Below are 14,053 nucleotides of genomic sequence, written 5' to 3'. Positions count from 1 at the left end.
CCTCAGAGCTCCGGAAGGCAGGGCCTAGGTGTGGCCTCACAAGAGACTAGCGGCATCTGAAACACAAAATGGAGGTTGCTGCTGCCTGCACTGTCCTAGGCAAACAAGACACAATGCTCTAGGTCAGCAGATTGCATACATACAACCATCACCAATAGGTGGCATAGACAAGAGATACTATGAATACAGCACAGGCTCTGGCCCATAAAAGTTTTAACACAATCCGTTTGTTAGTCTTTAAAGTGCCACAATGTTCTGTTGCTTCAGATGCAACAGACAAATACAGCCATGCCTATGGAACGCAAGATACTTGCAGTAGGATGAATTTTATTTCATATTCGTTTTGCCTGCTGTATCTTTTTATTTTCTTTTAAATGGCTGAAAATGCTCGGTATGCAACAGCCCTTTCTAAAAACCAGTAATTTAAAAAAAAATTACCACACGAAAATATATATGAAAATGTAGCCTTTAGATTTAATAAGGAAAAGAGTGGCACACTGTTAAATAGTTCCATAAAAGGAAATTGTATGCACTAATTCCTTGTATGAGTTATTTTTCTAAATTTTCTCTATGAAGCATTTTTTCCTGCTCTTTATTGAAATAATGCATTCACATGGTTTAGTAGATGAAAAAATATTATGAAACTTTCATAAGTTGAGAAGGAAAAAAATCCCTGCTTAAGGCAATTTTCAAGCATATGTTGCTGCTGCAAAACTAGGCAGGTTTTCCAATGCAATTAGTGTAGCTTAATGTTCATGGTGACCCAGTAAATATGGTTCACACAGCTCAATATTTCAAAACACCTAACGGCAAAATCTTGTTGGTCTAAATAAGCAGTTAAGGCATAATGAATCTTGTAGCCAAGATTGTGGAATGTGTTTCACAGCATTTTGCTATTAAAATTTAAGCAAACGTTGAGAAATATGTCTATTCCAACATGTTTCATTTTAAATGCTAGTGACATTTTATCTTCTTAACTTAGAAGCATATCATGAATATAAAATCTAGGAACTAGAACAGGGATGGGAGGGGGGGAGATCTTCAGATTTATAAAGCTACCTGGAGAGTCAGCTTCTGGTGATGATGTTACATTGCAAACCTCTGAACTATGTTACAAAGCTGAGAAAAGGCCAAGAGATTCCATGTTCCCTTAATGCATCTTGTCCCTTCTGAAGGCAAATTTCACTATCCTATTGCAACTACACACATCATTATGGGCACAGCTATTAACTGTAAAGCTAAATCAAGGCCAGCCAATGTGATGCACTCTAGGTAATGGTCAGGAATGATGGGAGTTGTAGTTCAGTACCATTTGGAGGGCAGTTATCCCTGGGATAAATAAAATCTGCATAACCAAGGTTTGGACAGATTAACCTTCTAGTTCTTTGTTGGTTGGCATCTGTCTGTCATGAGACGAGGAGTACACCACTGCAGTCAAACTGTTGGAAGGTTGCAGCTCCTGCTGTAGCTGTAGAGACTGATGAGGAAGAGACATGTTTTGTTGTAGGTGGGGAAGAAGGTGTCCAGTTGTGTTGCTGCAGATGCACCATGGTGTTTCTTCTCTCTGCACTCCTCCCAGTGGCCATTCCTCCTCTGGTCACTGCTATGGATACACTACCTGAGTAGCTTTTCAAACTGTTTCTCAAAATTCAAACTCACAAAGCAGTGTCGAAACTCTAGAAACTGTCGATGAAAACTCAAGGGAATGGCAAAGGCATCCCAGGGTGGACCCTTTGACTACACCAAAGTCCTGTGCACCATGGCATCTGCCTTGGCATTACCACACCATTCAATCTCCAGCAGCGTTACAATTCTGGAAAGGCAGCAGGAAGACTGGTGGCTTGGTGCATGAGATATAACATCATTTGTAGCTACAAGTAGTCCCTGTGCCTTTCATAAGAGGAGGGAAGGAATGTGATGCAACATTTCGGAACTGAAAACATAAGCAGACTTAAACTTTTGAATATTTCCAATGGGGAACAATAAACTTCCCTAATTAAAGATGGGAACGGTCTAACTCTCATCCACCTTAACCTTAAACTTCTGAGACTGAAACCATGAATTAGACTGTACCAAAACGCACCTATGGGACAAATTAAAAAAGTGTTCCTTTAACATTAATAGGATACGAGATGGGAAAACTTTTTAGCCTCTTCAGCATGAACATTTCCCCAGTAGTACTTCTTTGGATTTTAAATTTTTAAGCTTGCAATAAGCCTTTCCCCATTATATTTATATGCTAACATGATGTTAATTAGACAGTGGCATGTACTAGAATAATCAACCAATTAATTTTCAAAAAAAAAACACTGTGGGAAAACTTTGATTACAATCTGAAACAAACAGTGTACGATCAAAGAAAAACCACTACAAAAGTTGGCAAATAAATATTCACCAATGTAAACAGAATTTCACTGTGTGTACTCAGGAAATAAGCAAATTTATTTATTTATCTATTCCCCATCTACTATCCAAAGACCTTGGAATGGCTGACAGGATATCTTAAACACAACAAAATGGACAAGAGTTCTTCTTCATCTTCTTTGGCAATCACTCATAGCCGAGTAAGATTGTCTTCCATAAACACGGTTTTAACAATGCGTCCGTAAGTGACTGTGGAGGCCAATTCTGGACCCACACGTCCTTTCACAGTGGGGACATTGGTTCCCGGGCAGGAGTTGATCATGGTGTGGATTTGCCAAGCGTGCCTTCCTTTTAGCACATTTCTCCCTTGCGTTCTGAGTTCGAGTACCTTCAAAGTCCATGACACCTTTTGTTGACCACCAGCATTACGCATTTTGCTGCTGAGATTGCTCAAGGACACGAACACCAGGATTTCTGGGGCTATATCCAAAGTTGCAGCTCTGAAGGCACAACAGACTTCTATGTTTGCCATAGAACTTCCTTTTTTCCCTGTACCCTCCACCCCACCCCATCCCTGCCCCTCAAAATCAGCATCAGATTGGGGAACCCTCGGAGCAGATTTTGGCAACCTGCATGGGAGGAGAGGAAAACAGATGTTCCACAGCATGAGTGGAACTCTGTTCGCACAGCATTAGATACAACCCCTGTACTTTGATGCAACTTTGTAGTTTCCCAGGGTTTCTGGATCCCAAATCACAATTCTCAAGAACCTGGCATACATGTTTCTGCTGCTGCCTGCTAAAGGCCCCAGCAGCAGTCCCTATCATTGCCACAGAAAGCTAATTTTCAACAGAAAGGGAACATATTTTATTAAGTAGGAGCAGGGTGAGTTGGTGTTGAGTCATTTCAATATGAGGCTCAAATTTTGAGTAATTTGGGTTTGGCCTATAATTAACTCTTGACTTCCAAACTGGGGGATTTCTTTTTCAAAATTCTCCAATTCTACACGTCAATTGTATTGCTAGCAGATACCTATTCATAACTGGGTTCCTGTTCTCAACTTGGCTCCAATAATTTGGAAGTCTGAAAACCCAGCCATATATATGTTTACTCAAAAGTAAGAGTATAAATCTCTTCAGTTAGGTTGATGCAATAAGATTCCAGTTTGCTCCAGTCAGTTAAAGGAAAGTCTGGTAGGTGGCTGCAGGAAAAACTGGAGAAATTACCTCTGCTTCCCATTCATGGAAGCCTTCTGTGAGTAAAGAGACACAACTGGATATGACCCTGCGCTGATGAAATAAAATTCAACAGAAGGTTCACATTGCTGCAGAGAGAGGAAGGAACAACTTTTGTTATACTCTAAAATTTGACTGTATATTGCTATCCACCTTGGACGCTACCAAAAGATGGGATACATTCTTTTTAATAAAAAATAAGGTAAAACAAAGATATGAGGACTGGGCACAACAAATGAGGAAAATGCTTTTATCGTGCCATAAATTGACTGGGCAATAGGAACATAAATGAGATAGCTGAACATTCTGCGTCATTATACCAGTTCAGCCAACCAGCATTGTAGATCTCACTACCACAGCTATAGTTGCAATATATATAGGGGTTGATTCCTAATTTCATTTATTATGTATCTATCACTGAGATGCTCTGTCAACTTAATTTCATCTGGAAGTATTTAGAATAATGTGTGTGAGAGAGAGCTTAATGTATAAAGCAAGAATGCAAATTGCGATACTGTTGCCGTAAATGTGGAGTTGCATTAAATCAGATAGTCATATAATTCCTAAGAGGTAGGAAATTGTAATATGGAGTTTCTCAGACATGAAAACCTCTTGGCCCAACTAAACACGTATTAAACCAGGCAATTGCACATGTTTGTAATTTTGCAGGAAAAGTACAGACAATGATAAAATACTGTCTGCACTATTTCCCACTTTGAAAAGAAAAAAAAGGAATGTTTTACAAATTGATACACTGAAAGGCAAGACCAGCTTAATAACAAAACTATAATATAAACCAGACTGGTACTATGTAAGAGAAGAAATGTATGTTTTTACTGTTTAGCTCAAGGAGATGCAAATCCAGATTCCCGCATTATACTTAAGATGATTGCAAATTTCACCATACACTGAACTTTAGTTTTGAGTGAATATGGCAAGGTCGACCCACACGACCACTTTAGAGGTAGATGATTAACCACAAAATTGCTTTTCCCATAAATGTTTACATATCAAGGTAAGAGTTCTTATGGATATGCCCCCACATTGCTACTAGACCACAAGCTACTAGATCCTAAGACCACGTCAGCTGGGATCCAAGGGGTGTTGCGTAGAGCTGCCCTGCAGTGCTTCTGGGCCCCAGCTCTTCTTCTGTCAAAGTTATTCCTGAAACTTGGAGGAGCTGGGGGATGAAGGGGGCAGAGATAAAACTCTCTCACACACATACACATTTGAATCCCATGTTTGTTAAGTTTTACAGCCATGGCAATTTGCCATATCACCAAAGAGGGGCACTTTGACATGACCACATGGAAATTGATAGGAATATCCACTTGTGGCAACTGTTCTACATTAAAATGGAGATTTGAAACTGCCGTCCGTCTAGAGGGTAGTTCACATGGTTCAACAGTGTGTAGTTTCAGGCTTGTGTGAGCCCCAACCTCACACTGCACATGGAGTATCATTAGGTGGCCTATTCCCATAGAAAGGCATAATCCATTGTGTGCCCCCTACACACACACTGTATGTTTCTTGGTTTGCACATATGGGACACAGAAGTATATGTGTACACCCAGTGCTTTTTTTCCTAGAAAAAATAGGTTCTGGTACTCACAATGAAATTATTACAGTAAGCACCGCACTTTTTAACAAAACAAAAAAGGGTGCTGGTACTGCGTACCCTTGAGTTTCCCCCTCCCTCCCCCAAAAAGCACTGTGTGCACCCCACTTTGCAAAGGATGTTCTATACACAATAAAAAGTAAGACATCGCAAGCCTCCTACAGCAACATATTGGGAAATTCAATGAACCAGCACAAGCACATTTATGGGAACACTTTCAAATGGGACTGAGAAGCCAGCATAATAGAAATGCAAAACAAATTGACTGCATCAAATTATGGTACTTAATTTCAACTGGAAACTCAGTTGGTACTACATAGTTGCATATATTCCACACACAAAAAAAGCATACACTATTCAAAACCAGTGTTTTATAATTATAACAGAAACAGAACATCTTAATAAAACATTTTGGAACTAGGTGGCCTGCTTCCTCCCCATAAATTTATTCTAGTGCATGCTGTTCATGTAAACTATATCAAATACTTTAACATCACCCTGTCATATCTGACACTAACCTTGCCACTTAACTCAATTCATTAAAACACTTCATTTGATTCAGATGTTTCTCAAAACTCTGTCTATAAACTGACAAATGAACAGTCTCAACTAAAGTAGATACAATTTAAACTTTTTTGGGGGGAAAGGAAAAAGGCAACAACACGAATACTTACTGGAACAACTTTTTATTACAAAATGCCTGTAATTAAGATGGGTGGGGTGTATACAGAGTAGGAACTTATTTGTTGCATTGATCTGTGCAAGAAGCATAGAGAGAAATGTTGCATTGCAGGGCCAAATGAGTTGTGATGTGGGAGACTCTAGACTGGATATCCTAACATTCCCCCCCCCCCGCCTTTGGTTAAATACAGCTGTTGGCAGGCTATGGGTTATGGGTGGAAAACACTATTGAACCAGAACTATGATGCTGGAATTAATAAGGTGTGTGGGTGTATCTAAGCTTTTCCCAATTCTCTCAGAAGATACTTTTAATTATGGGTGAGAAAAGTTGCCAGTCCTGTACATGTCTATTCTTCATGTGCAGTTAATAGGAGCAGAGGAAGGGGAAAGTTTAAGTCAGAAGAACTGTGCAAGAGCCAGAGTTAAGCCCTCCTCTTGGTCCTCAATGGTCCCAAGGTAAATCCTCACTCCACCCATGATTGCTAATCCCCCACCCACCCATTATCTAGAGAGTTTGCTCTCTTGAGGTTTGGCAATCCACTCTCAGCAGTAGGTAATTTTTCCCCAAGCAGAATGTTGATGCAGAATTTTGCCCTCACCCTTATGAGTGGACAGTAAAATGAAGAGGATACCAATTAAGATGCTACAACTTAAATAGAATCACAACTTTCATCTGGCCACTGAAAAATAGCTCAGATAAAAATGTCTTGGAATTTTTGGAAATGGGACTAGCACCCCTTTCTCATGGATGATAATGAGAAGCCAGGCATAGGGGTTTTTGCTTATGCTCATTGGGCGGCTACTGTGGACCGTCTGCAGCCCCACAACTGGGACTCCCTCTGGAGCAGAGTTAAGGGAGCTGCAGCGGAGAGGAGGAGAAGGGGAAGGCCTACTGCATAACTAGAAGCCCACTGGTACAGCACAGAATGTTCTAGAATGATGAACTAATAACATACAATCAAAGACTACCTCTTGGCCGAGCTCTCCTTTAACTCAAACCCAGATAACAGGCTTTCTAGAACCTTTAAAAAATGACATAAACATGTTCAAGGAGCAACACAGTCAGATGGGTGGGATACAAGCAAATAATAATAATAATAATAATAATAATAATAATAATAGTAATAATAACTTTCAAGAGGCAAATTCTAATCTGGTTATAGCCAATATATTTCATTGGGACATTAAGGTGAAGGATGGGTAAATGATATTATTATTATTATTATTATTATTATTATTATTATTAATAATAATAATAATAATACAGAGATATGTTGCACTATATTTTAATAAACTTGGATTATGAATTGCTAAAGACATTTTGGAACTTCTGCTTTGTAGGTGTTATACCATGCTAAAATTTAACAGTCATCACCACTGCTCCTTTAGTCTTTCAAAACTATGTTAGGGCCCTGTTTATAGTATAGTATAGTATAATATGGTATGGTATGGTATGGTATGGTATGGTATGGCATAGTATTGTATTGTATAATATCTTTACCCTTTGGCAAACATCTTTGTATGGTTTCAGAACACAATATATTTCACCCCTCTTTTCATCCCAAAGAAGGCGGTAAAACTAGAAGATATTTTCCATCACAGGACACATGTTTTTACAAGAGGATGCTTCTGCAATTAATCTTCAGACTATTCAATAGTATAATTACTGTGGCACCAAGTACTAATTAATAAGTACATAATGGAATAAAATGGCATTAAGCAAGCTGTCAGTTTACCATTGCTTAACACCAGTTGGCAAAAGCAGCACATTCAATCTGTCAAAAATAATTCAGATCAACACGCAAACTGTAAAGCTAAGAATATGGTCTACGTTTTTTTCTGTGGTATCTAAAAGAATGATTTAAAAAAAATAATCAGCCAAATCTTAAACATGTATATATATATATCTGTAACATCCGTAAAAGCAGAAAGGAGACTGCATCACACGGTAAAACAACAACACCAGAAACAATACCGAATGAAGTATTAAGAAAGATACAAAATCATAGCGTTCTTAAAACTATACATGGACCTAAAGCGCAGGGTTGTTTAAGAACAATTGTAAAATAAAGCCACAATATATCTAGAAACATTTGTCATTACTACCCCCCCTTACTCATATTAATGGCATAAATTTCAGCACATTGCTTTCCATGGAAATTTGCCTAACTCTATACAGTTTGAGTAGTAGATAGGTAGCCGTGTTGGTCTGCCATAGTCAAAATAAAAAAATTCCTTCCAGTAGCACCTTAAAGACCAACTAAGTTAGTTCTTGGTATGAGCTTTCGTGTGACCAACTTAGTTGGTCTTTAAGGTGCTACTGGAAGGAATTTTTTTATTTTGTCTATACAGTTTGGGTAATGTGAGAGACCTCTGCCAGTCAGAGCAGGCAATACTGGACTACATGGGCAAACGGTCTGAGAAGGCAGCTCCCTGTGTTTCTTAGAGTATCAGTAGAGCCTTCCCAGGCAGTTCAGCTGAGGTAGCTATTTGACACTGCCAGCCCATACTGGAACCAACAGAGACCAACAACACCTTGCAAGATCAAACTTGTTGTTGAAGGAGTAACAACTTCACCTTGGGTTCAGTTCATACTGTAACCTTGCCACATGGGTGGCCATTTCAAACAGAAATGTGTGGTGGGGGGCCATTTGTGTGAAGCGGCTTGGCTCCCCACATGCTTTGGGAGATTTCAACCACTTCACCACAAATCTCCACAATGCTTTTTCCAAAGACCATCTAGGGAAATGAAGCTAATGGCTCTTCTAGACTGCAGGAAAAAAGAATGAATTAATCAGGGATCTTTGTTTCGAGAGCCAAGAGTAGAGTCTGCAGCCCACTCTTGTTTAACCCTTTATTGGTCACATCTATTTGAGGTTCTTGTTGTCAACGGCCCTTTCTGCTTGGAGTGCCTACTTACTTTTATGTAAGCTCAAGTTTAGCTCTTCTCTTTTTCCCTTTGTGCCCAAAGAAAGGAATCCGTGAGCTTGAACATTTGTATCAGATTCCAACAACAGATGTCAGTTCCACCCAACTTTAATGCACCACACAGTCACCTAGTTTGCTGAAAGCCTCAAAACCATTCCTAGTCTCATTAGCTGCAGTTATGAAGACATCGGCTAAAATGTTCCACGGCTGCCAAGTATTCCAGACCACTTCATGTGTATCTGATTGCCTGCACCACCCTTTACTTTGCTTACATTCTGATACTGAAAGCAATTATCTTCTGGCAGACTGGGTAAGTTCCTGGTAATATTGTTACAGCAATGAGCACAGTGAGGAGCTGTTTCTGGAAACACACAGTGAACAGATTAAAAAGAAAGCCTAAAAATTGGTGGATTTTATACCAAGTACGTAGACTAAAACTGGTCCAATAATAGACGGGAATTTTACGAAAGAACCAACAATACTTATTATATTGCTATGGTTGTCCGATACAGATTCTATTTTAAGCAAGAAGTACACCCTGTATCATGGGACTTTTTTGTGTGGTCCTTGTATGGCACTAACAGAGCAACATTTCCAGCCACTTTATAAAATGTTGTATTTCCCCACATAAAAAGCCAGGAACCCATTGGCATTGGGTTGCCAAAATTCATCTGGAGAGATGAGCCAGCTTCCTTTGGCTTCTATCAGATTGGCTCCATGGCAGGAGGAGGAGGAGCCGGCTACTGAAGCCATGCTCGACTCTGCACTCAGCCCCCTCAACACTGAAGAATTCCAGGATTTCAGATGCTCTCCTGCCTTTGAAAGGAGAAATACGGAGCCCCTGAGGTCCATTCCTTGACCTGAAAGAGGCACACTTCAGTGATATCTCCACTGATCATATGCAGCCTCATCATACACCTGCCTGTTGTTTAAATGAGCAAAGGAACCATACATTGCATCCAATCAAACAATGGGATTTCATCAATTAGGAAATCATGGTAGTCATCTCATGCATGGCCTTTGCTGTTTCATACAATTTCCATTATTTCTTACCTCTTTGTTGGCTCTGTCTGCTTGAACTAATGTTCCATTCAAGCAAGGTTCTACGTAGTGCAGTTCTTCATTGTACTACAGACAGCGGGTGGGAGGAAAAGGTTCAACATTTAATACAAGCCTTTGAAAGATCTAAGTTAATGAAAGCAAACAATGGAGAAGATTTATCTGGACACAAAACCAACATAAAATGCAATGGTTTCCTTTCAAACACGTAAGGCTTTGTCTTTGCCTTATAGACTTTGTTTTCAAAAAGGATGGATCAGAAACTACCCCATCATGTATATTTGAATGTGCCATTCATGTCAGGCCCTGGCTGAAATGTGGATGATACTAGTTCTCTGCATCATGTGAGCAAACTCTTAACAAATATTTAAATCAGGACACTGCCCATTGGTTTCTACTGTAGCTTTGCTTCTGTGAGTAGAGTTTATATTCACAGAAAAGGGTGGTCCTGCCTCCCCCTTTGCTCTACAGCCTGCTGTCCCCTCTTGAAAATCTGCACCTGTGAGCTGATTAACCCTTAGGAATGGTGTGAGACGCAAGTGCAGGGAATATCAGGTGGAGAAGTTGGCAGAGTAGTTTGTGGTATTTCATGCATTGTGACTTGCTGTTGTTTTTATTGATTAGAGTTTAGTAATTATTCATTGTAATGATAAGCATAAACTGTTTAATTATTATTTGCTGATATTTAATTTTACTGTTTACTGTTAGATTCCAATGGATTGTTGAATATTGCTTTATTTGATATAAGTTGTTTATTTCAAAGTTATTATGACTTTTTGCATTGGATCAGATTGTTATTACTAATGTCTGCCTTTTTATTACTTTAAAAAATATTTTTAATTCAATATTTTCTTGGTGTACAAATGCATATTTATGTGAGGACCTGACTCTTGTCTCTTTTTTCAGGTTGTAAAGACTTTACTACAGATCAGTTACATTTGTTACATTTGAACCAGACAGAGGGCCTTTTCGGTAGTGGCGCCCGCCCTGTGGAATGCCCTCCCTTCAGATGTGAAGGAAATCAGTAGCTATCTTATCTTTAAAAAACATCTGAAGGCAGCCGGGTTTAGGGAAGTTTTTAATATTTAATGCTGTATTGTTTTTAACACTCGATTGGGAGCCGCCCAGAGTGGCTGGGGAAACTCAGCCAGATGGGCGGGGTATAAATAATAAATTCTTATTCTTATTCTTATTATTGTTATATTGTTATGAGACATTAATGGTGAGTACAGTATAAGGTCAGGGAAGAAAATTGAGTGAGTGTTGGAAGCCACCCAGCCTGTTGGGAGGGGTATAAATTTAAAATCACAACAACAACTATTAAATTCTGCATTTCGTGAATGGAGGAGCAACATAGGATCCAAGCGGGGGAGGTGGTGTATAAAAATTATCAATTAATCCTAAGGAATTTATGTGTCTCTCCACTCCCCTGATAACTTAATTTACATGGTAGCTGTGAGGACCTGATTGTTTTCCCACTCTGCACAGACACTGAGAGACAACAGAATCACAACCAGTAGGTGAAACCACCAGACATTTAGCCTAATGATCACATGGGAACGAAGACAGCGTTGCAAGAATTCATCTGCAGGGGGGAGCATGGTTAGTGAATTGCCTGAGAGCATCCTTGGTTTATTGTGCTGTGCCTTCTCCTCAATTAAGCTAAGCACTCACTGGTTGCAATCTGCTCCATCTTGGACATCTGCTCCATCACTCATATGGACAGTTCAATGCTCTCTGATAATCCTTAATTAATTACCCTGGCACACAGGCAAGGGTGTTTAATCTGGACCATGTCAACCATTACGGAATACTAATCTCCTATTAATAAAACAGTCTGAATTCAGATGCTCATCCCTTTGGTGCAGTCATGTTTGGCGGCCACTTTCTGCACAACCCCATTTACTGAAATTGGGGATATTATAATTTGTTTTAAAAATACCCATAGGTATTTTTAAATTTTAAAGATATCCTGTTTGCAAAATATATTTCTTATATATCTTATGGTAGATTGGTTTGTGGACATCTTAGGATTCTGGAAGTTTCTGAACCCAGTTAACATCCACACATCATTGTTCTCTATGTCTCTTTCATAAAAAGGACCTCTATATTGAAACACCTTGTGAAGACCATCATCTCTTTTAAATAAAAAATACAGATCAAAGAGGAGTTCACTCAACTGAACTTGGGGAGATTGTTCTTTTCAGGGGCCACCCAGAAAATAAAACTTTCCAAACTGCTCTTCAAACTCAGCAAAGTTCAAAAAGCAGTCTGGGGATTTATATATTTTAAGGGGGAATTAGAATGCACACAGCAGCTGCATTTGCCCTTCCTACATCAATTCCCCAAACTGCTTTTTGGGAGTGTAAATAGCAGTCTGTGGATTCTGTGGAGGTAGCTTGTGTGTGAAAAATAAACTTTACGAAACAAAGCAAACAAATTCCAAAGAATATTGGCAAAGGGTCCTTTGAACCACAGTTTAAGCCGGTTTCATATTCTACCCTTTAATGACTGCATTATTTTTCACACCAGTCTTTACGATTCATCCCTTATTTTTAAAAATAAAATAATATTACTGCAATTGTTAGCCTCTTTCACCCATGGTACATTTTTTAAAACCCTGCAAGGATATTCTCTTCAGTGCATACTTACTATATATATATATATATATATATATATATATATATATATATATGCTTTCGTAGATTTTCACGGGTACAGGAATGCAGGTTTTGGTGTCTTCGGGTGTCTTCCCGTGTAAGAGTCGGGGTGTCTGTGCGACGTTTCGACGAGGTCTCACTCGTCATCTTCAGGCTGGTGCTTTCGGCTTCTTGTTACTGGAACAGAGCAGAATCTGGTGTTTGAGTTCCTATAAATACTGTTGAGGGGTGTGGTGTATAGCCTCCAACGTTCTGGGTAGAGAGGAAGTTCCTAGATTAGTGTGCCTTTTCTTCTTTTGTTCCTTAATTACTTGAGGGATATCTTGGGTGATTTCATGAGTGATATTCTGAATACCACTGGGTGGGTCATTAAGTGTAGATTAGTTGCTAAAGCTTTCGTGTCTTGACCTCTTGAGCTTGTGAAGAGTTTTTCTGAGAAGATGGCTGTGCTGCATTTAGTTGTGCTCTGGCTTGGCTTCGTGTATAGGGGCGAGCTGTGGTTTTGTGCCTTGTGCCAGCCAGATCTGTGTAGGGATTGCAGGGGGGTGCAGCATCCGGAGGTGCCACTATAGTTTGGCTACTGGATGGAGTCTGTAATATGTCTGTGGAGAGGGTCTGGGTTTGGGTCTGGTGTGGTTGATTGGTGACGGCGTTCTGTGTGCCTCTGGTTCTGGTGTCGGTTTTTGTGGGGAGGGCTAATTTCCAGATGTCTGGCAGGCGGGACGTGTCGTCACGCTTGTTCATGTTGTGAGGGTGTTTCTCTATCTCGATGGCTTCCATGATTATTCTCTTGTGGTGATGTTCCATGTTAAAGAGCAATTTGGAATCTGCAAAATTAATTTCGTGTCCTGTTTCTTTCATGTGTTGGAAAAGAGAGGAAGTTTTTTCTTCTTTTTTGACGGCATTCTTGTGTTCTGCGATACGTGCATTTATTCGTCTGTTTGTTTGTCCAATGTACGTGGCTGGGCAGACTTTGCAGGGTATTTCATAGACCCCTTGGTTTTCCAGCTGGATTTTGTCTTTTGGGTTTCTGAGGATATTGGCTATTTTTTGGTTGGTGCAGAAGGCTGTTTTGATATTGTGTTTATGGAGGATTTTGCTGATTTTGTCTGTAGTGCCCTTGATATAAGGAAGGAGGGCCATGCCATTGTTTTCTTCTGTGTCTTGGTTTTTGGGGGGTGTTTCTTTTTGGATTAGCTTCGTAACCCTGTTTTTCTGGTATCCATTGGCGATTAACACATTTGAGAGATTCTGTAACTCAGTTGTCAAGTGGTCTTTGTCAGCCAGGCGTTTGGTTCTGGAGATGAGAGTCTTGGCTACGGAGTTTATTTGTGCAGGGTGGTGGTGTGATTGTGCATGTAAGTAGCGGTTGGTGTGTGTTTTTTTCCGGTAGATAGTGTGTCCTAGGGAGCCATCAGGTTTTTTGTAGATTAGGACGTCAAGAAAGGGGAGTTGGTTGTTGTCTTCTATTTCCATAGTGAATTGTATTTTGGGGTGTAGGCTGTTGA

General features: G+C 39.7%; 1 protein-coding gene across 4 annotated transcripts in view; it reads right to left on the bottom strand.

Moving 5' to 3' along the window:
- CACNA2D3 (calcium voltage-gated channel auxiliary subunit alpha2delta 3) overlaps positions 1 to 14,053 on the bottom strand; it is a 498,960-nt gene that overhangs the window by 250,528 nt on the left and 234,379 nt on the right. For all 4 annotated transcript variants that reach the window (XM_082209336.1, XM_082209333.1, XM_082209334.1 and 1 more), the window contains exon 9: positions 9,880 to 9,954. In XM_082209336.1, the coding sequence (XP_082065462.1) occupies positions 9,880 to 9,954 (75 nt within the window). The remainder of the gene's footprint in view (positions 1 to 9,879; positions 9,955 to 14,053) is intronic.

This window comes from Podarcis vaucheri (genome assembly GCF_965113315.1).
Source record: "Podarcis vaucheri genome assembly, chromosome: 2".
Lineage (NCBI taxonomy): Eukaryota > Metazoa > Chordata > Lepidosauria > Squamata > Lacertidae > Podarcis > Podarcis vaucheri.
This window is presented reverse-complemented; position numbering and strand designations above follow the sequence as displayed.